Raw genomic sequence first — 24240 nt, 5'->3', positions numbered from 1 at the left:
CATACCTTTTTAATCACTTTTCGAAGTTCCTGTTTTAGGGTGACGTTAATAGCTAACACATACATCACAGCAGCGAAACACTCAAGATAATCAAACAACTTATTAAGGGGGTATTTCCTGGGCGTTCTGCTAAGTAAGTGGGCGCCATATGCTGAGATAAATTAAAAAAGGGCCCACTAAAGTGTTTTAGAAGGTTTTTCCGCTCAATCCCCCTTATTTTTTGATATATGGAATTGCTACAGTTTCTCAGGACTGCCGTATAACACAGACAGTCAAATAATGAAAATGGATAACTTTTGGTCATATTTGTACAATTTTGTTTACAATGGCAACTTCGACAGATTTACTTAGGATTACTGCACTTTGCAGGGACAATCACACTTTCGAACTACATGCTATTTATCAAAACCATACAATAAAATTTTGAAATGATTAATTTTATTTTACAGAGACAAACTAGTAAAAAAAAAAAAGACAAAGAAAAAAACCACATAATGATACCCAATGACTTATGATATGAAAACTCCTGCCAGTGATTCCTAAGCTATATATGACTCTGGATTTTTCTTTTAAAGAAGCATCTTAATTTTTTATTATCAATGGTTTCCTGTTGCCTTCTGCATCGCGGAAACAATTGGGTTTGTTTTAAATTACATTTGCGCGTTTACTTAAGAGACCCTTTTCCATCGATCTGTAGTCGAGGTAATACCAAAGTTCAGCAAGAAAGTCTTTCTTGAGACTGTTTACAGCAAAGATTCCAATCCAACATCACACGTTCCTGCATGTATCGGGCAACTTAACAACTCAAGGCGCCAGCTTTTGAAAAGGCATTAAAGATGACATTTTCTCGTTGGCCTGTTTCAACACGATCGAAATTGTATGTGAATTAGTGTAAAATCCATTTACGCTCATTCTGTGGCCTCAGTAATTCATTTTCATCTAAACAATAACCTTGAAGAAGATTTTGAAAGGCTCTAAAATACCGATTTGCGGCACGCCGACTATCGCTTATCAAATCACAAGGGGAAAAGGAAAATCTTGATATTTAAGGAATCGGTGTTTCTTTCGGCACTAAAAAAAGTTTTTGTTTACAATTTTGGGTCGAAGTTATCGTCAAAAGGGAGGTCTTATTCAATTTTTTCTCTTGATTTTACCCCTTACATCGACATTCGTGTTGATAAAGAAATGAAAAGCAAATATGAGTGGAAATTCAAGATTGCTGTACCTTAAAATGAAGCTTTAAAGAAGATTTATAGTACATCTTTCGTCAACTTTGAAGTTTTTTTTTTATACAAGTTTAATGGGTATGTAAGGCTTTTCAATGCAAATCCGACGCTAGTGAATGTGCTAGACTCACAAACGAAATCGTGCTTCAAAAAACAATGGCTGCTCATTTTAAAAGGCCCTTTTTTGATTTATCAACCTATCTTACTTTGGCGGATTTCCCATTTTCAGCTTTCAATAGTTCACTGTAGGATCATAGTATATTCAAAAGATTTGAAAAAAAATATAAAATCCCTTGATCTACTGTAAGGGTTCTGTATCGAGCGGCTCATTGTCTCATACGAGAGGCGCCACGCTGTTCGTTATAGACAACAGAGAAGAGACTTCACTTCCTTCTTTGAACCGTTTCCATTTGCTTGAAAGCTTCCATTGTCTTTGAAAAATCAATCGAAGAAAATTCAGACACCCACTTTAATCTGAAAAAGAAAAACCGAAAAAAAAGTAGTTCCTAACACGCACATCTCACAGGTGCAAAGGATTTCCTTTATTATCTGATAAACTTTAGCATTAGCAGGAAGACATTGTTGATACAACTGTTCTTGGGAGGAATAATTCGATCTGAGAACATATTGATTAAAAAGAAAATTTCAGGAAGGAAAAATAAAATTGGCAAGTGCCGTGCCTTAAATTTGCAACTATTATGGGAATGTATGTATTGATTTCAGTTCAGTGATACAGGATACGAATATGATAACAAGGATTGGATCGAAACTATATTTCTCAATTATGATAATTTTTTTTGAGCATCTTCACTTATAACTTACTTTACCGGATACAAAAATTATTTTCCTACCATCAGTCCTTGAAAAGTTCGCGTTTTTTCAAAAAGAGTGTAATGTTGCACAAGGTCAGTCACTCTTTCAATAAGTAAAAAGAAAACTGCTTCAAGTACTAGAGGGAAAATTACGAGTGAAAAAATAAAGTAAAGAAGTGAGTTAAACACTCAGAGTTTTTTTTTCTTTTTATTCGCACGAGGCAAACTTAAACCGCTTTTCTTCGTTCTACGGTACAAACTAGAACTTACAATTTTTCTTCCTTAAACCTTAGTCTGAACACACGATGCCCATGAAATTGTGGTCCTAGAAGCTAAGAAGCTAAGAAGGACACTTGCCACATGAACTTAGCAATGGCCTTGCTTACCGTCACGGTCAAGAATAGAGAAGCAGACTACAAGAATTGATATAGATTTTTTTGGGGAGGAACAGGATGCTTTCTTTTTCTCACGCTCAACGGATAATGAAAAAGGATATTTTATTTGCTTATACACCAACCATGTCCAAAACTTACCATCTTTCTTTCTGCTATATACTAACACCACGCTTTTGGCATTAACATTGACGTAGATCCCAGCAGTAGACAAGACACGAGTCACAAAATAAACCACATGGCTTAGTTGTCGTGGCTCAGTTTAAAGGGAATTTGTAAGGATAGGAACTGACGGAGGTTTTTGTCGGAAAATCTCATATTTTCCCATCATCTCACGTTTGTCAATGCAATTAATGTTCAGACTTACTTCACTGATATAAGTTCATCCCCTAATGAAGTAGCATTTTCTTCCGTCGCCGTTATCAAAATCTTTCGAAAAATGGAAAAAGTAAAGTGAAATAATCATTATTTCATCTCTTTCTTATTTCGATGATCGAAATAAGAAAGAGAATGATGTTCTCTATTAAATTAGGATCCCAGAACGTCGTGTCGACATGACATATGTCTACATACTCATTACTGCATGAGATAAAATGTATAAGAAGAATTGTTGGTTCCAACTGACCAGGCGATGTTCCTCATTAGCTTGACCTCAAAGAACATCTTGACAGCGTTGGTGAAATGTTTCGATCTAACACCAGACGATAGGTCTGGCCACTTACGCCTTCATGTAACTGTGTCGGCATGAATTCTAAAGCTTTGATCATCGGTCTAGAAAGGCTCCAACGCTTCCTTGAGGAAAAAGAAAAAACATTTTTTTTGTCCAGCCCACCTACACTTGCAAAATCAAGTTGATCATGGAGGAGAGAAAGACATTAGATTTGTGTTCCTAAACTCAGCACGATCTAATCACCCATAAACCAGGCTATTAAAGGCTTTGCTGAACACGGAGAAGGTGAAAAAGTGACGTTAAAGAGATCAGTACTGAGCAAAGCAGCTGCTGATCGTGAATCGAGCGTTTTGATTTATGTCATTTGAATTGAATCTGGGACGTTGAAGGTTTTTTAAAAGGCAGCGACGACAATTGCAATTTTTAGTACAATTAACGACATTCTCAGTGAGCGATCTTAACCATCGGAATCTAAACCTTGTAGAAGGTGAACTTTTAGATATGAACCAATGGTTTAACCCGACACCCTATTCATTATCCTTAAACTGATTTTTTTTTGTGTTAGTTGTTTAGTAGTCCCAGAAGCCTCTTCAACCTCTGAAGCTACCCGTCTTGAAAAAAATTGATTCACAAGACTCTCTCCAAGAGTGAAGGATCGAGTGATGTTCAAGTATAATTGCACTCATGGTAACTATGCAAGTAATCATCTTCCTGCGTGTACTAGTAGGCAAATTTTAACAGCAAAACACATAATTGATATAAAACTGTAACTTTATGTGTTGTATTCCAGTGTATCGTGATGCGGTGAGCTGAGTTGTAGATAAATATATATAAATATATATATACATATATATATATATATATATATATATATATATATATATATATATATATATATATATTTATATATCTTTTTTGTAGTATTTTACTCTCTTTAATTCCATAAACTGCTGGCATAAATTTATTAAAGGTTAATTTTAAAAAGCAAGTTAGAAAAATTGGAAGTGGAATCTTAGAATAATAGTTTTGTCCAGAATGCTTTTTGTCGGGTGAACAATGAGAAGTCACACAGGTAAGTAGACTATGATAGCCTAGTTATTGTCATAGCATTTGACAGAATCTGTAATTTCATTGCATCACGCATTTCCGTGTGTATGCCAGCCATGAGATAAAATCTCTATCATTCGCAAACCTTTTTTTTAAATGCCATCTTTAATCTTTTGGCATTTATTGTTGATACGGAATGCCAAGATGTTTTTCCGCCATATAGTTGTTCGCGCATGCTTGGTAAGAAAGCTTGTGCGAACTGATGTATGGTCACGTGATAGATCAAATGTTTTCGGTCTGATTGCTTACTATCATTAATATGTATGGGGCTTCGCTGTGTGATCACTGCGAACCCAGTTTATCTTCTGCTTTATTAGCCGAGATGAAAGCATACAAAGTGAAATACTTAGTTTTCAAGTTATTTTTGTATTGTAGTTCCTCAATTTTTATGACAAAAGTTTTTTTCTTTTTTGTCTCTTTTTTTTTTTTTGACACTGAGTTTTTTTTTTCACCGAAAGGCTATGTATTCCAAATTCATTTTTCGGAGTTTTAGCGGAGAGGAATCGTTTGTTAGTTATTTCGAAATAACAGTATAGGTAACGTCTTTTAACTTTGTCTAACAATTCAAAGGTATTCATCTGTTCTAGATGAATTTATGAAACTCATTTAAAGCGAAATATTGAATGTAAGACGATGATGTTTCAACCAATTTCGTGAAGTTTCGTCCAAATAAATATGGCCATTTAATAACTAGTTCATTTTGTAAAATCTACCTCAGTCAGAAATTAGATGTCATGTTTTACTAAAAAAAAAAAAGGTTCAGTTCTTGGATGGGGGGTAATTTATTTTCCGCACTGTATTTTGATTGAAAAACTCCAGGTTGGGAGACACCACGCAAAGAAACATTTTATGTCAAATCTGATACTAAAGATTAATCGAAGCTCCGGGGTGCCAAAGTCACAATAATGTTTTGGTAACAGCTTCCATTATAGGGAAGAACAGTAAATTATAGTGGTATTGTCTTTTGCGTTTGGCGTTCAATAGTTTGTTTACATAAAAAAGGATTAGAAAAGAGAGTGCCTCTCACCTGCTCTGAAAGTAAATTAAGACAATCATGCAAACACGAAATGTTGAATAATTATCAAATTGGACAAAGAAAGGTCAATAAGGAGACATTTCCTTTGCAAACAGCACACGAGACATTAGATTGACTTTCCGATGTTCAGCATTATTAGCTGATAGATAATTTTCAGCTTTAGTTACGGTTGGCTTTGTTAAGATCTGGATTAATACAGAATTCTTCCCTGAGGAAAAGTGAGTATGTTTTTACAGGTTTATGGTCGATTACATCATCAATTATGCGCGTCTTCTCGTTGTTTTGTTTCGTTTGCGACAATCTTGTGTTATCTTATAATCTTTTTTTCTAATAATATGGCTTGTAATACCTGTATTTCTCTAATTCGCGTAAAATATCATTATTGTCACTTATGTTGGAGATATAAGGAGACGTTGTGTTTTAGAAAAAAAGCCTAACATTTGTTACAAGCAGAGAGCGTGAAAAAAAAAAGATTAGCTAGATAAAAAAATCTGAGCTTATTTCCCGAGAGGAATCCGAACCAGAAGTGTAACGATTTTCTTGGTGGACGCTTTGCCATCAAACTACAGATAATTGTCGGTTGGCTGCTTTGGCTAGAAATTTTTCACACATTTGTAAAATGTCGTGAGGAGTCTAATTTTTGATACCAACAGAGCTAATCCAATAAGGCGGGTATTGAATTGTTTACTTTGTTCATCACTGCCTATGGAGTCGATGTCCAAAATATAGCCTTGGAGCTTGAGCACAAACGTTGTTGAGAGGTGGACGGCAGTCTGAAGTCAAAGGCTCTCATTTCTTGCGCTCATAACAGCATTTTGGTACACACAGTTTAGTTTAAATTGCAAATAACGAGACGATCGAAGACCTTAAGGTCGGCACATTGGCGTTCAAGCGTGCCAGGATTAGTTTTCATTTTCTTCCGATTATTGTCCACGTCTCGAAAACGCCTCTACTTAAGTTCTCTACTTTCTGATATGAAAAAAAAACAACAACAAAACAACAAAAAGAAAACAATCATCACCAACAACAACAACAACTAAGATTTGATGAATAATTTTATTTTGTCAACAAGCAGGTGCCTGTGAAAATTTTCGGACAACCATAAGTTACTCCTTACATAAGTTACTCCCAAAAATTTAAGATTTGAAAACATGCCCGAATAATTTGAAAAATGTATTTTCCTAAGAAAGGTTAATAAACTGTACAGGTGTTATGATCTTTTCGCGGCAAATAGCTTGACTAGGAGATTATACTTCAACTTGAGCGCTTTATTTTTCAAAAGTAAATGAGTCAATAACTCATCTTTGAAGATGAGCAACGGAGAAAAAAAACACCTTAGCAAAAAATAAAAACAAATCAAGGAATAAAAAAGTGCAAACTTAGTAGTGGTCTGGTTTAACAAAGAAAATAGTGGGACAAAGATAAAAAGTTAACCGTAAATAAAATTTCTGGTGGCAACAATGGAAATGATATCAACCGTTAGCCATAAAATGCCCAAAATTTTTAGCCGTTAGCCTTAGAAGCCAAAACCCCATTAAGACCCTCTTAACTAACCGATGAGAAGTAAAGAATATTAGAATTTATATTTTAATGAGATTATTTCTTCTTGGCGGCCTCGGTGGCTTGTTTGCAAATTTTTCAAAACTCGGACCTGACAGATCTATTGATAAAAAAAAATCTCTCAGGAATACAGGAAAATGCGGACAACCTTTTAACATTGATCTCTGGATTTGACACCATGCAGTTATATTTCGTCAGAGATGACGTTTGAGGAATACGACGGAATGGCGGCCGGCATCCTTCGCTTCAGAAAAGGAAACATCAAAATATATAAAAACTTACTCTTATAATTTACTTACTTATAATTTTGAATGATTTATAGTCTGTGGTACTTTTCTCCAAAAGGCCCGTTCACAATGTTTTAGATTCTTTTTTTGAGAAGGCACTCGTAAAACTTGAGAATAACCTTACGTAACAGTTATTTAGTTCTGCTCAGTCATGACTTTTTTCTTAGTTAAGACCCCCCTCGAAGTTTTAACGTTTTTTCTGTATGAACAATGTTTGCTTTGACCCCGAGAATGCCAAACATACGCAACAAACGCAATTTAACGTGCTTAAATAGCTTAATTTCAATTGGGTAGGAATGTTTGACAAAAGTTAAAAGTTAAATGTCGGTTATTCTTTGTCTTTTATGAAGAAACATTATTTCTGTCTTAAAAGAGACAAATTATGTCACGTGACATGTTTGGTTCATTATCTCTTTAACTGTAAATCCCTGTCAATCATTCCGGCCAGAATCACAAAGGGGCCAACAATCCAATTTCAGCAACGTTGTTATTGTTATTCATTACAGGCCATTTCGACACCCGATTTTGAATTTCCTTTTTATCCAATCAAAGCAAGATGAATAGTCACGAGACCAAAGTTTTAATCACTTACAGCAAATATCAAGTTAAGGTTATCACTTTTGATATTGTTGCCAAGTCTGAAAAGTTATTATTGTTTTGAGATTTTATGCTAATTAGGCTTCAAGCCATGCCTTAACATGCTTTAGTGGAACAATTTCTGTTAGACGAAGTGGATATTTACAAGAGAGCATCGCATTTTCTCTTGATGTCTCCCATTTTATAGTCAACATATTCGCTATTATTATTATTATAATTTTTTGATCACTTCTCAGATCTTTCTAGGTACAAATGCTACGAAAGAATATTGTCTTCATGGTTGTGCTGGTTTCGCTGACTAGTGTACTTCAAAACCATGCAAGCCAACGGTGCAGAATAGATTCATATTCAATTTATCAAATGATGCTGAAGGGCCACACTTTTAAGACGTTTAAGGCCCAAGCAGGTTCGCTCGACTGTAGACATGCCTGCCTCGCTGACATAAGATGTCAAAGCTACAACGTGGTGATATTTGAAAACCTATGCGAGTTAAATAACAGAAGCAAAGAGGCTAGGCCAGAGGACTTTATCAAGAACGAGAACAGATATCACTTTGGCAAAGTTTCTGAAAGAGGTATCGAAACGAAAAGCATAATGTTTTCTTTAATAGGTGCACATTTTGGAAACTGCTGCAGAATACTAGCAGACAATTCCAAGACGCACACTAAATGTATTGATCTTCTTCGTTATTGTGTATGATAATCATCACTTTTTATTTTCCATAAAAATAAACCAAGTATGATTAATTTATTCCAGTTCCCCTGGCTTCCATTCCTGAACTGCCAGCTTATTCATGCAAAGAGATCAAGGCCAGTGAACAAGAACAAGCGGTCAGCGGAAATTACTGGTTGGATCCCATACGATCGGGAAATTCCATTCTAGCTTATTGTGATATGGAAACTGAAAGTAAGGAGAAGTATATCTAGAAAAACTCAAAAGTACTGATTTTAGTTTAATACTAATATTGCTTATGGTACTTCGCCCTTACGTTACCGAAAAATGCTTACATTGTTAACAGTACTGACACTACGTTAAACAAGACTGGCGTGGTTCATAATTCTAAAATTGATGTTATCTATGGAAAATTGCGTGTTCCTGATTGGCTGAAAACGTGTAGAGTTGTAACACGGGTGCGTGTTGTAACAAATAGCGCGTATGTGCAGTCAAAATTTCGTCTACCTTGACTTTCTGTAATGCATTTTTTCATGTGAATTATTAACAAGTAACAGCATGATTTCTCGTCCAATTTGGTGTAAATAAGCTCTTGTAAATTTTTCGAAGGCAATAAACTGCACTCGCTCAACGGACTTGTGCAATTTTGTTGTCGTTGAAAAATGTATTCGTGCTTATTAAAACCAAATTGCACTTGTCATGTTGTTTCCTATTGTGCATTCCGGTTCTAGACTACATATTAGACTGAGGATCAGAAGGGAAAGACATATTGATTATCACCTACTTATTTACTCTCGGTCAATTAGACGGTGGTTACAGCTTAAGTCCCTTTGAATAAAATGTCGGTTGGAAGCTTTAGAGACTCTTGCAGTTCTCTCCCATCGACGTGCGGAGGAAGGCGCATAGAGTAAAAAGAAAGGAATAACTCACGGTGTGCTTAGGGCCGATGAGAATATGTTTTTCCCTTCGCAAGAAAAGCTCTCTATCTTTGTTTAATAGGGTTGAAAAGCTCGGAGAAAATGTCTCTTAAAACCAAACAGGTCGAGAAATTCATGACATGGTTGTTAAATCATTATTAGAGAAATGTCTTTTTTTATTTAGTTGCTGATTACTGCGTCAAGCATCAATGTGCAGAACACGCCATGTGCGTTAATGGGGACATGAAATATACGTGCGCGTGTAATTCGTCGGGATGGACTGGAAGCCTATGCAAAACAGGTGATATGTCAACCTTTTTTTATGTAGCACCTTTTTCTGTGTCTTCATTGATAAAGTAAGAAAGGTTGGGAATACGTTTGAAATGAAGTGCCACGATTCAGTCACTTCCGAGGCTTAGATTGCATACCGCGAGTCTTTTTCAACCGCCAACAGATGAGTTATTTTTCCCCTGTTACATACGTTTTGAGATATCACTCGGTTGGGTTGAATTTTCGTTTGTTTTTTTGCTTTTGTTTTCTTTTGTTTTTTGAGTTGTTTTAGGATGTAAAATTCATTTTCCTGAGACATCAGGTACAATCTAGCAATCGTTAGGGCTGTTCTTCTTTTTCTGTTCTTTAGTCCATTTTTTGTCTTAATTTTTTTTAAAATCATAATCATTACAATTTCCCCTAATGTGATTGGTGCATTATCTGCTTTATTTTTCACTAATCATTCTGTACAATTGTAATCGAACAGTTGGCTGTAATCGGATAGTTGAAGCAGCCCATCATACTAAGTCGACTTAGCTAAATCTACCAATCACAGAATTGATCACAAGAACCATAGCAACAACCACCTCTCCTGAACGCTTTGTATTATTATAGACCGAATTGGACTTCGCACAGTCCTATTACCATTATTAATCACATAATTTCGAGGGCGGTTTTCAAAAAATATGCAGACGTTTTTCTTCTTCAGAGAACAAAAAAATTACACGAGCTTGTTTATGAAGGGCGAGTACACTATGTAGTCTTTGAGAAAACTTGCAGGTGTCTTTTTTTTTTCAAATTGGACGAGAAAAATCATGTGATTATCTACTGTTGATATACGTGTAAAAATTTCAATATAGGTTTTCATATTATAAATAAACTTCCGAACACCGTGAAGATCAAAATACATCTATACCATGGAAGTTTCGGTGAGGGTTCAGTCAAAACAACCCCATTCAATCAACACAGTAATTGTTATTTTTATTATTATTATTAGTAGTAGTAGTAGTAATAGTAGCAGTAGTAGAAGTAGTAGTAGCAGCAGTAGTAGTACAACTATTATTTTTTAGAGTTTTATAAGTCTCATAAAGGGGCAAAAGTACCCCTTTTCCTCTCTGTAGTTCTAACTGATCACCTGTATCAACTGTATCACTAACCAATCAGATTAAATAATAGCGGAGCTCGCAGCGTGCAAAGCGTAGCCCCATAGTTATAGGAAAAAAAGTAGCTCATCAAGCCGAAAAAATTACGACCGTACGACCGACAATAAAAGGTGCTACTTTTAGCACGCGGGGTCAACTGCATTGCGGGCACTATTTAGCCATTACGTAATGGAGGGGTGAGGGAGAAGGTAATGCGCAGGCGCGATTGCGTGAGTAACTTGGATGCAGATGACAATAAACTGCGCATACTCAAGCGCCTAGCTTTAGTGCAGCGTACCGCATTCACACGGTTAGGGATTACAAGTTGGCTTCACGTGGGCTAGCTGATGTGAAGCCGCCCATGCAAATAATTTGCAACCCGAGTTTTGTGCGGGAAATTATACTGGTGAGGTTGTAGTGGAACATTTATTCTCAGTATTTGAAATTTCTTATCAATTTGCAAAGCAACAATATCGGCAGAGCTAAAGCTTTATCAACCGCAAGACATTGTTATAATTCAAGTTCGTGGAGAAAGTGAAAATAAGCTGGAAAGGAAGAGACAAAGCGACCAAAGAAAACAAGAAGTAAAAGGCGTAAAGTGAGTCGAGAAAACGCGGAGTTAGAAAGGACGCTAAAATAGGCAAAATACAGGTAGAGGAACGCGAAACAGAACAAGAAAAGGCGTGAGTAAAAAGGCGAATATCTAGAGAAGAACCACGTGTGAAGGAAATATAAGGAGCTCTCGAAAATAGACTGGAAAGAAGTCATCAACAAGAAGAAAGTGAACTACAAGGGATCAGAGAAAGAAGAGGAGGTAAGTTGAGTCTTATCTCCGTTTTCTCTTACGCTGAGGTCCAGAAAAATTCAATCGTTTTTTTACCAATCGTCGTTTGATACTAGCTTCAGTTCACAATTCAAATCACGCTTCGGTTAAAATTTTGGCATTCAACGCTTTAAAACCTTCGCGCCGGTTCATCGCTTGAATATCATTTCAAAGTGTTCGTGTTTGTTAAGTCATTTCTTGTCCTATCGCTTGGAAAGTTTAATACAGTCATGGTAGTTAGGGAAAAGAAGTTATCTTGCTAATTATTTTTTGCCTAAAAAGTTTTCTAATGATGGCAAACGACGTGAGCAAGTCTCTATCATTCTCTCTTCAGTTAACAATCGCATAGTTTACTTTATTCATTTTAAAAAATCGCGCTTGTCCAAGATGTTTTGTTTTACCCCAAGAATGAAGAAATGGCCTTCCCGACAATTGAAATAAGATGAGCTTGAGTCAGCGATGTTCATGTTTACACTAAGTTTCACGCAGTAATTTAATTTCATCATATCTCGTCGTTGTAAAGATGTCTTAAAAATTATATTTTGGTAAGGCTGCTGTTCATTGTTGATCTTTGTAGCCAAAAAAGGCTACTAGACGCACTGAACCTTCATTTTATGTACACAAGGCACCCTCCAAGGTGGAAGAATAGAAGACGATAGAATGCTGTTTACGAGGCACTTGCATTTACAGCAATTATGTATTAAAAGAATAATGTACATGTGTAAAACTGATTGAACTCACCAGTAAGTTAATTAGATTTTGGATTCTACATTCAAACTGGGTGAGATTAAATCCATTCTTACCATGTTTCATTGTGGTTTGTTTACATGGAAAGGTAATTGTTATTAGAGCTTCACAGATGTTTTTTTGCCGTCGTAATTAACATTCATAACGAACTTTCATTTTACATAGAATGTTTCAAGAACTTTTTTCCTTTCTCTTCAATGCCATTTACTATTTCTGGAGCATAATGAAAGGAAGCAGGTTATCGAAAAATTATCGTTTTTGATCTTAGTAATCATTTGAATATGCGAGTAACATTTGTTGTTTTCACTTGTAACAGGATGATCAAGCTGAAGATAGCCTCTAAAAGGAGAGCTCTTGACTCTAACAACAAGACTAATTTGAAGACTTGAGCACTTGCTAAATATACCTTGGCTTGCAGTTCTGATGATTACAGTTTGCTGTGGTAATTGAAATGTCAGTCCCATGCAGGAACCTTCCACATGATCTGTACAGACACATACCATGAGATAACTGAAAAAAGTGCATTTGTGTTGGTTGAACTATTGTTAGTACAGTACCACCTAGTGACAAAAACTAATGATTTCCTGTGAGTACGAATGTTTGGGAGAAGTTATGGTGGTAATTGACCCTATGTTTGCTAGGATGCATATGGTTTGATGATTGTAATATATATCTTTAAGCTTTCAAACTTTCAACTTTGTGTTATTTTTTACTGTTTAACATATCTTTTTCCCTGTGCCTTAAGCCCTCAAAAGTTGAAGCAAGTGAGTCTATAACCTGACTTCCTTTGTTTGAAATTTTGTGTTTATATAATTTTGCTGTGTAAGTTATCACATTGTAACATGTAATATCATTTAGATTGCATTAAATACTCTTGCTCAAGTTTTCAAAATAGCATGTGGTTTCTCACCAATGATTATATCCAATATATACAATCACATACTATGTGCATGAGCAAAGTTCTCGTTTTAAAGCACTGTCTTAAGTTTAAAACTAACGGCAGACCTTGGGTTGTGGTTTGCTACAAATTCTCGGTCATTATTTTCTTGTAAAACAGTGATTTTTCCCATTATCAATACAAACCTGGTCTAATGTGTACGCGAAGGTTATTGTTCCAGGTAGGCTTACCTTATGAATTAGATGCGAAAATTTCTTGATCCTGCCGTCGCATGAAAGCTTGACTCAATTTTACCTAAAAAATCTAAACTGAATGAATAGAAACTTAAAATTTCTTTGTTTTACTTTTGAGGTGTGCATCAAAATTTTGAACTGCAGTTTTAAAGGAAATCTCTATGCGCGCGTGTTTTCAACATTAAAAAAAAAACAGGATTGTGACTAATTCGAATGACTTTATTACGTGCCGTACAGGTACTGGCAAGTGTCATGAAAAAGTTTGCTTAGCTTTTTCATCGCTATACATTTCATTTCCTATTTTTCAACCAAATTTTACATTCTTCTTTTCACTAATATTTTATTATGTGTAGGGATTGGTCATGGCTCTAAAAGTATAGTCAAATTAAAGTTTTGCGCACAGCATATACATCAAATTTATATAATAAAATATTGTATCCTTCTTAAATCTAGTTTATCAGAATAAGAATGAGTTACCAGGCACAATTATGGCTTTCACGAGGATAGGTTTCAGGTTCAAGTTTTGAAAAAGTCAGATTCCCTTTGAACTGCTGGCCTGCTAAAATCCTAAGTTCCTCGTCAAAACATTGGCAAGAGGAGCGATTAGCAAATTAATGACACAAACAAGCTAGCCTATTCCCTCATACAGCCTCGTCAATCCTGTTAGCTTATTCTGGACATGGCATTTTCGACATGGTGTAATTGCCACAAATTTTCTATTTCCCTTATTAATTATTTGTGATGGTGTTTACAAGTTGTGGAAAATGGTTGGGTTGAATTATAATACAAAGACTTGCCTGTAGATAAGATGAAAACTTTTGCATATCAATAAAATGTATTGTTGTGTTTCATGTTAACATTAATTATTTTCAAATATAAGAGAATACCATCTAAAACTTTTGAACCTCTGCAATATAGCCAATAACAACATCCACTCGACTTTTAAACTACAGCGAAAACTTGACTGAAGTTTGGGATTGATTTCTCTAATGTACAAATGCAATCCAGGTTTCATCTTTACCAATATCCTTATGATCGAATCCTAAGTCTCTCTTCGCCATCAAGTTTAATGATGACATTCTAATTCTAGCTTGTCTTGCTTTAAATCAAACTTTCCCAGTGCAAAAAACACGTTAGACAAATTTCGTATTTCAGTATCTTGAGTTGATATGATTACGGACAAATGGATAAAGGGGGTAAGTTTCTAAAGAAACTGTGGTGCTGCCTCGGTGGGAAAGTATACGCAGAGCGATGGACGGAGGGCTAACGCTCGAAACGTCAGTCTTTTAACTCTTTACGGTGGCCAATTTACGTTTTAAACTCAGTTGATCACGTTAAATTACCCTAAGATTGTGGACAGTTAGCCTAAAGACACTAACATTATATGCAGTTACAGCAGAGATTACCGAATTACATAAAAGAAAAATCTCTAAAAAAAGACGCCGTGTATTTCTAGCCAGAGAACAATCATTAACGAGAATAGCCAATAGAGAAAAAGTAAAAACAAACAAGAAAGGGGAATAGTTTAAACAAGTGTTGAATTCTACTTTTCTACGCTTGCCAGAGAAAGTTGAAACGTTAGGGAAAAACCGTTGAACATGCAGTCATACTTGGCAACTTCAAGAGAAGATATAAGAGAGAACTCCATGCGATTCTGGCGTATTGTTTTACTGACGCACTGTTCTCACTAATCGACCAGTGATGTCTTAACTCGAAGTTGTTTACCGTCGTTTCTTTAAATTTTGGTTCATTTTCCCAGACGGAAATTGTCAGTCACACTCAACAGAACATAATTTCAACTACGGCTGACATCATACAGTACATCTTCGACAGCCAGTGCCGAAGAGTTTTATTATAGTTTTCACTATAGCGAAGGGCTCGAAAAAAAAAACCTAACAAGAGCTCCACTTTTAGGCTTGGCTAAATCTAGATATTATCTTTCGTATACATCCACTTCAACTACTCAAATGAAAACGGCATGACCCACGTGTATCAGCTGATTAATGTATGATCTTCACTAGATATTGACGAATGCACAATCACCATGATTAAGACAGCGTTTGTGAAAATGATGATAACGGTACTGCTGATGATAGGCAAATCCATAACAGTAGCTATAACAGCAGCTTTAAAAAAAATGAACATTGTTAACAACACAAGCCACTAGGGTGGATCTAAGAGGAATGGGTGCGGGAGTGCACACGCTCTATTATCTTTCGTATACATCCACTTCAACTACTCAAATGAAAACGGCATGACCCACGTGCATCAACTGATTAATGTATGATCTTTACTAGATATTGACGAATGCACAGAAGGTTCTCACAGTTGCCACAATGACGCCAGTTGTAAAAATAATGCAGGTTCATACGTTTGTACTTGCAATTCAGGCTACCTTGGAGACGGGTTTAACTGTATTCCTGAAGGTACGTAACAATACTGTTTATGTAACTAATCAATGCGATCAATAGGAACCGAAATGAGAGGGGGCTTAGGGGGTGCACACGCTTTCCCCCACATGTGTCTTTCTTAAACGACTTAAATAGAGCAATAAATTAACGAAAAAGGCTATATGGTTTGTTGATGTTGAAGTAAAACATGAGACGAGGTTGAAGAATTTTGTTAAAAGCCTTAAAAATTTATAGTTTGGCACTGACGTCTTGAGCATTAGCTCTTTTAGTCGTCAGGTCGAGAAGGCGTCCGTTACGCTATTCCTTAGAGATAAATTTCCCTTCTAAGAAAAATCCTGAATCCGCCCCTGAGCCTCTGAACTTCTCCTCCTAGTGACAAGTCTCAGGGCAATACAAACAAATACTACCAACAAGTACGTAGAGGTTTCTTTCAAAATTTCCCCTGGGTTTGAGCCATATTGAGTGGTCATTCACAGAACAAAACCAAGAATTTGACCTCAGGAAAACTGATTACTTATCGGGTGAGTAGTAGGGCAGCGGGTTCGAACATTTAACCGTAAAAATTGATCATTGAAATCACTGACGGCCATGTTTTTTTACCGCTGTATGTGGTGTCTCTAATCGAGTGTCCTGCTTTCTATGCCTCTGTTAAGGATTTGCGCACTGGGTTAGGTGACTCTGAACGCATTGGTTTTCCGCTTTGTTATTTCAGAATGTCAAAACTATAAGTCTCTGACAACTAAAACAAGAAATACAAAATATTTGGCAACATCAAAAGAAGATCAACTGTGCGATAATAAGTTGGGTCCTGGATGGTTCCGGTTTCAAGGAGCCGCAGGCAAGGTGATGCCTACTAAATGTATTTCCTGGAAAAGTTGTGGTACCCTTAGACCTGGATGGTTGAAAGATGGCCATCCCCGCATGGAAGACGGCAAGGTATCCAGGAAGGTTAATTTTCGATCCTCAGATAATTGTGCCTTTAAGACCACAACTATTCAAGTGCGAAACTGTGGCTCATTCTTTGTGTATTACCTACACAACGCACCATCAGGAGGCTGCCAAAGATACTGTGGCACTGATTAGATCATCTCTAGATAATGAGGAACTATTTCTTGCTATTTCTTGAACAACCAATGGTATCATGCGGAATCATTCAGGGGCGTATCCCGCCCGTACGCACGTAGCCCGGGCCTACAATTTTTTCTCGCCTGCTTGAATTTTATGATTTAACTCTTGCAAATGTTGAAACAAAAATGGAGCTCTCAAATAGAGTTTAATAGAGTTTTCAAGTAGAAAAGAAGCAGCAACAATAAATCTCTTGTAGTTAAAACACTAGGGCAATATTCTTCCAAATCTCTTAAAATGCTACCAAACCATACACTGGTTACCATGTACAAGACAGGTACCAAACTGGCAGTTTCGGTGTCATGGTGTTTTCCACTTTTGAAGGTCAGGATATGTGAAAAATAAAAATTAAAAAAAAATTAGTTAAGAAAGTGGTACTGTCGATAGATAAATAAATCAATCAATCCAGTGCAGCGTATTACCGGGTTTCCTCAGGGAACAGGCATACAACAATTTTCAAAAGCTGACTACGCTGTTGTCATATTTCCCCTTACAAACCAAATAATAACACTTTATGACTTCTACCACCGTTCAGTTATGAAAAGTTGTGAGAACACGAACTAATTAAGGAATACACCACACTTTCTATCCATTTACCGTCGTCATAAACCATCTGAGATGCTGAGAGAACACGAGAAAGTTTGAAATCACTTTTGGAGTGTTTTCCCAACATCCTAGGTGGGTTGTTACGCTGTAAAACGGATAGAGAGTGTAGTCTATTGTTTCTCTGATATATACCTTGAAACAAAACCCAACATGCTTCAAGAAACAATAAGTTTTTAACCAATCAAGGCGCTCGTGATAATTAATTTATCTCATAAATTTTCTTCAATGATTGAAATAAAAGGAAACAAATGGAAAAAAAAGAATACATTTTGTGAAGAGATTGTTATTGTGATAAAATAATAATGATAATTATCGAAGACTTACTGACATATTCAGGCTACATATAAAAATATAATAAATAAACAAAATAAAATAAAATAAAAATTAAAGTAGAACTTATGTGTTTCAGACAAGGTATAAGAAGATAGAGATGCAAAAGCATTTTATTAACAGAAAATAATTGATGAAATGTTCTCATCTCAACCATGAAATGTTGGCGTTCCATTTTTTCCGACTGCTTAATAACCTTTTTTAATTCAATTTTATGCATAATATTTTTTGCAAGCGTCAAAACATATGGCACTCAGCCCTTACAGATTTTTCTGGCGTGTTTTTTAAGTATAATTGGAAAAACGACTATAATTTTTTGTTTCTTTATTTAATTACCACTACCAGCATATTTTTAGATTCTTTGAAGGGAGCACTACTATAGTCATGACCTGCTTGGTCTCTATGATTGATTATATTCGTGAATTGTCATTGATAATTAATTTCTAGTTCGTTACGTAATGTGTCTAATGCATGGCATTTTTCATTTTTCATTTCGTTTCATAGAAATGAGTGAAAAAAATATTATTTGAGATTCAGCTAAACGGAGGTTATAACTAAATTTCATCTCGTTTCGTACCGTCAATCCTGCATATCGACCGCTTCATTTTACATCTCCGTACTTGTAACACAGCAAATCCTTGCAATCAAGGACAATTTCCTTCAAGAGCTCCATGTAAATGATTCAGTGAGTGTTTTTATACGAGAAAATTGTAAAGTGAACGTTAAAATCAATCAGTAGAGTGCACGTCACCAGTGAATTAGTTAACAGAAAGTATGCTTACAGTGTAACTTCTCTAGTAAGCTTTGTCAAATTTTGAACCTCAATAAAAAAAGGGAAACCAATCACGACTTGATAACTCGCATTTTTCCAGACTTTCATTTACGAAAAATGTTCCATGAAAAACGTCGTCGAACTGAGACAGCAGTTGTTAAAAAAAAAAAATAATTTTTTGAGGTTTTTATGTTAGTAGTAGGTGTGTTGTTTAGTTTTTTTAATTGAGTTGATCGCTTGAGTTTTAGACTTTCATTAACGAAAACTGTTTCATAAAACTGTCGCAAAAAGCAGCAGCTGTTGGAAACGTGATTTTTAACTTTCGTTGATGCATTTTTTGTGTTAGGTATGATGCCTCGTTAAGTTTTCATTGTTTAAATATGAAATTTCCATCTTTTTTAATCTTTACGTGACTGTCTATTTTTTCTGTTTCGTAATTAAATGGGTGAAGTTGTCAGCAAATCACTAAATTTTAGTTTGTGATTATAGCTTTATATAGTTTGAAGTGGACGCTTAGTTAGAAAGATTTAGTTTTTGAGAGAAAATTAAAGTTGAAGGAGAACTACGGCGAAAGAGGTGTATATCAATCAGGAATTGCCGTCCAGTCTTTTGGCCAGAAAAGTGACGTCATTGGTTCCTTACTCTCATTTTGTGAATAATTTTATACCTTTCCCCTAAACACAGTCATAGATGGTGTTTTACGGCCATATGTGAAATAAAGGATGGAAAATACATTAACAACTGCATCTACCGATTAATAGTTTTTTGTTTGCGTATGTCTGTTGATCTTCCGTATGATTTATTCTTTGAAAGAGTAGTTTGATCGCTTAACTACGAGTTCGATGTTGGAGAAAAGAAATGTCAACATTAACTGTCACCGCCTGATATGTTTTGTTGTTTTCTCTTATGCATTCCCACATTCATATATTTTTTTAAAGCTTCCTTTTGACAACTGCACTTTTGTATTTTTTTCACTTGGGTGAGGATTTTGCTGACTCAGTTTTTTGAAACCAAATCAAAATTTCCCAAGGAAAACCGCTTTCAGCTAAGGTTGTGATGAGCGTGCTGACAAGCGTTCTTTATTTAGCCTGTTTGCCTGCTAATGGTCTTGTTCTCGCGCTCATTGCTCGATTTAAATCGTTAAGAACAGTTCCAAACATTTTCGTCGCCAATCTTGCTGTCGTGGATCTGTTCAGTGGAGCCATAAACATGCCATTGTACACGATCAGCTACGAATGGGAGGCTCGTTGGTTCTAAGGTAAGACTTTGGCAATCCTTAGTTGCAGTTGCAACTGACTCTTTACGGTGCTGAACCTCGTATCCATGCTCACCATGCTGACAAACATATACCTGGCCATTTCTTTTGGTTTGAGGTGCGTTGCCTGGCAGACGAAGAAAAAGGCCTTGATCCTAGTAATTCTGATCTGGTTTATCTATATCCTCTTGGTGTCCCTGCTGGTAGCGCCTTTAATTGATATCGATCTTGGTCATTCTCATGTCACAGAATACAGAGCAGAGATTTTCGAGCAATCGAAGCATTTTGTGGCTGCAGCTATATAGTTGTTCCTAGCCTGTAGTGCAATTGTCTGTTGCTTGACAGTTCGTAGTATAAAAAGATGACGAGGAAAGAGGGAATACACTTTTATCAATCATTTAGTTACTACAAAACATTGCCTACTGGATTTAAAGGACGCAGTTACCCGCCTGCTAGGTTTGCTCAAGGTTATTGGTAGTTTGACCTCCGAGCTTTTGAGTTTATACAAAATTAAAAAATCCGTGTAAGGCTCCACCATAACCACGAGCTAAAACGCTAATACGTTTAACCACGTTTTTGTACGTGGCAACCATGATTTTATAGGAAGATCCTTTGCATACACGCACAACGAAAGTGCAAAGTTTTTCTATAAGTTTGACTTGAAAAAATTGAAATTTTAAAAAGAACTCCAGTTTTTAGAACTCTTCATTACAAATCCAATGAATTCGGTTTTTTTCCTCCTACGTTTATTCACTCTTGGTTTTTGCTTTTCACTTTGAAAACTTTATCAAAATTAGGCGTAAAAGATAGAGAATAATTTAAAAGCTTCATGTTAAAAGATGGGTTGGTTCGGTCCGAACTAAAAAATTTCCATCTAATCACCGAAAACGTACTACTCATTGTTTTAACCATGCGAATACACGAAGTTCAAAAACTGATTGCTTCGTTGGTGCCAATCTATACATTGAAAATCAAATAGCAGTTGATGTATCTGGGTGCTGTTACTAAGTTTCCTCTTCTGATTTTCAGAAAATAATGCCTTGATCAGCATTTTTTATCACGTTGGCCACAAAAATGAAATCATTGCGAACGCTAATCATCTTTTTTTTTCTTTGCAGCGAGAGGAAATGAACCTCCCTACTTCTCAAGCTGACCTTCGACTGAGAGAAGACAAAAAGCGGCCAAAACTATCGCCATTATAATTTTTTCCTTCTTCTTCTGCTTTACTCCTACGGTCGTGTTCGCAACAAACGCTTTTGAAAGAGAAAGTAAACTGGTCTGTGAATGGGTTCCGTTTTTCGCTCGTAACAGCGTCGGGGTCTCGAGCGTAGTAATTCCTTTTATCTGCTACATTCGTTCAAGTCGCTGCCGATCTGCAGTCAAGCAGTTCCTTAAACAACTCTTTGGGACAAATAATTATAAAGAGAAACCGGACTGTCATAAGAAATTTCAAGTGCTGAAGATAAGCAAGAGTATGGTTGGTGACGGAAAAACCCTCGACGTCCAAATGAAAGGGGCTCAAAGATGGAAGCCTGTGTTCATGCCCTAACTGTCTTGCCTTAAGCCCAGGAGATGGCGTGGAAAAACAGCAGAGGAAGGAAAGCAAGAGGTAAAACTATTACAGTGCTGGACGAGTTTAAATATTGAGGTTACAAGAAATAGGCTAACCAATACACCATTTTTTTTCGTCGCTTTTTCTTAACTTTCCATTCTTCTGTTTGTAATTGTGACTGACATAGATTGTTAATTTATACGTTTCTTTGCAATTGCGGTCTCGCACTGTGAATACTACTAAGATGGGCGTTTACTTCGTTTGCCTCTGTCAAACTGTAGAGAGATGAAATGCACAGAAAAGCGCACTTTTAGCAGAATTGTGCAACTTTACTTCGACAAAACATTGCTTTTGAGAAAAAAATGAAGGATTTGAATGGAGTTTGGACCTCAACTCAACTCAGTGGTGAAAACCAAAAAGGAGGTAAAAAGTGAAATAAAAACCTTATCATACCATAAAGTTTCGAACGAGCAATGTGGTCTATGGAAAACGTTACATCATCTTTAAAAACATAAAGCTGAAAAACTTTCAAATATAAGAACCAGAGTGTGTGTGTATATTTATGTATGTTGTATATATATATATATATATATATATATATATATATTAAACCCCTGAAGAGTGAAGCGATTCACGAAACAGGCTTGTCGGGGAATGTAGTTGCGTCCTTTTTTCCTCTCATAATATTTATTCTGTTCTGCTTCAACGTATTGAGCACTGTTACACGCGAAAATCGACTTGCAGACTTCCTATACATATATATATATATAGGAAGTCTGTAAGTCGATTTTCGCGTGGAACAGTGCTCAATACGTTGAAGTAGAGCAGAATAAATAAATATTATGAGAGGAAAAAACGACGCAACTACATATCCCGACAAGCCTGTTTCGTGAATCGCTTCACTCTTCAGGGGTTTAATGAAAGAATATTCATGTGACTATCGTTTATATACTAAGAAAATTTACATAATGCGCGGTAAACTTAAAACTTTAAAGTTCAGCTGTTGCGTAGCAACGCTTTGTTTCTGTGTCGGCATGAAGATACGAGTTCGTTACGCTTATTTAGTGATGAGAGGTCGGGTCGGTAAATTATCAGGAATTTCTCTTTTAGGCATAGGTTGCATCTTTTACTGGAGCTGCTGTAGGGAGAGTTAGATGATAAGACGCGCCATGAAATAGAGTAGTCAATGTTGTCGTTCTTGAGTGTCCAGATGTGTTTGCTAAGTTCGGTAGAGTTTTTGTGCTTGGCGTGGCGGAATGATGCGGTGTGATTTCTGTGTCTTGTTTTGAAGTCGGTTTCTGTGAGTCCAATGTATGTTTCAGAGGTGTTGTTGTCGTTCCGTGTGACGGTGGCTTGATAAAGTACAGCTGTAACTGATTTTGATGGTGTTGCGGTTAAATATCTTGCGGAGGCTGTGATCTTTAGGGAAATGTTTGTCGATTAGGCTGAGGAATTTGTGTCCGATATTGGTGCTGACGTTCTTGCTAAATGGAGGGTTGTACCAGAGGATGTTGCTTCGCTGCCTGTTTTTTCGTTTGGCAGTCGTGGTGGGTTCGTAGTGTAGGGTGTATAACACCCTACACTACGAACCCACCACGACTGCCAAACGAAAAAACAGGCAGCGAAGCAACATCCTCTGGTACAACCCTCCATTTAGCAAGAACGTCAGCACCAATATCGGACACAAATTCCTCAGCCTAATCGACAAACATTTCCCTAAAGATCACAGCCTCCGCAAGATATTTAACCGCAACACCATCAAAATCAGTTACAGCTGTATGAACAACACCAAACAGGTCATCGACAACCACAACAAGCGCATCTTACACTCGTCCCACTCACCTTACACAAAAGACAACAAAGACGGCACGGGAACCAACAAAACATGCAACTGCCGACAAAAGAACAATTGCCCGCTCAATGGTAACTGCCTTCAATCCTCAGTCGTTTATCAAGCCACCGTCACACGGAACGACAACAACACCTCTGAAACATACATTGGACTCACAGAAACCGACTTCAAAACAAGACACAGAAATCACACCGCATCATTCCGCCACGCCAAGCACAAAACTCTACCGAACTTAGCAAACACATCTGGACACTCAAGAACGACAACATTGACTACTCTATTTCATGGCGCGTCTTATCATCTAACTCTCCCTACAGCAGCTCCAGTAAAAGATGCAACCTATGCCTAAAAGAGAAATTCCTGATAATTTACCGACCCGACCTCTCATCACTAAATAAGCGTAACGAACTCGTATCTTCATGCCGACACAGAAACAAAGCGTTGCTACGCAACAGCTGAACTTTAAAGTTTTAAGTTTACCGCGCATTATGTAAATTTTCTTAGTATATAAACGATAGTCACATGAATATTCTTTCATTAAACCCCTGAAGAGTGAAGCGATTCACGAAACAGGCTTGTCGGGATATGTAGTTGCGTCGTTTTTTCCTCTCATAATATTTATTTATATATATATATATATATATATATATATATATATAACTAACTGCAGACAGTACTGTTTCGGCCTTCTGGGCCTCATCAGTGCAGTGCTAATGCTAGGATGGAGGTAAGGCCATATAGCCACCCCAAGTGATCTCACACATGTGGGATCATCTAAGCCATGCCAGAGTGCTCAAACTAGAAAAACTAGTGAGCATGCATAATGCTAGCAGCAATGACTCATCCTAGTAGAGTGCTCAATTTGGACATGAAAGCAAAGCTTTGTATGCCAAAGAGCTATATCTATATATATATGTAAACTGCTTAAGAAGGTTATTTCAATCATGT

At 36.5% G+C, this 24240-nt stretch overlaps 1 protein-coding gene across 1 annotated transcript; it reads left to right on the top strand.

Moving 5' to 3' along the window:
- Positions 1-7930: 7930 nt before the first annotated feature.
- On the top strand, positions 7931-17170 carry LOC131785082 (uromodulin-like). Its single transcript, XM_059101928.2, has 5 exons — positions 7931-8261; positions 8444-8593; positions 9461-9577; positions 15687-15815; positions 16513-17170. Exons 1-5 carry the CDS (start codon positions 7940-7942, stop codon positions 16881-16883), a joined length of 1089 nt encoding a protein of 362 aa, XP_058957911.2. The 5' UTR covers positions 7931-7939; the 3' UTR covers positions 16884-17170.
- Positions 17171-24240: the final 7070 nt, after the last annotated feature.

Source organism: Pocillopora verrucosa, chromosome 12 (assembly GCF_036669915.1).
Source record: "Pocillopora verrucosa isolate sample1 chromosome 12, ASM3666991v2, whole genome shotgun sequence".
Classification (NCBI taxonomy): Eukaryota; Metazoa; Cnidaria; class Anthozoa; order Scleractinia; family Pocilloporidae; genus Pocillopora; species Pocillopora verrucosa.
Note: the sequence above shows the minus strand (reverse complement) of the source record. Positions and strands in the feature narration are given on the sequence as shown.

What these genes read in the sequence shown, in the direction of transcription:
- LOC131785082 (XM_059101928.2), top strand. Translation starts at nt 7,940, where the DNA reads ATGCTACGAAAGAATATTGTCTTCATGGTTGTGCTGGTTTCGCTGACT. An exon ending in TGGCAAAGTTTCTGAAAGAG is followed by an intron (nt 8,262 to 8,443) that starts GTATCGAAACGA and finishes AATTTATTCCAG; the next exon opens with TTCCCCTGGCTTCCATTCCT. An exon ending in TGGAAGCCTATGCAAAACAG is followed by an intron (nt 9,578 to 15,686) that starts GTGATATGTCAA and finishes GATCTTTACTAG; the next exon opens with ATATTGACGAATGCACAGAA.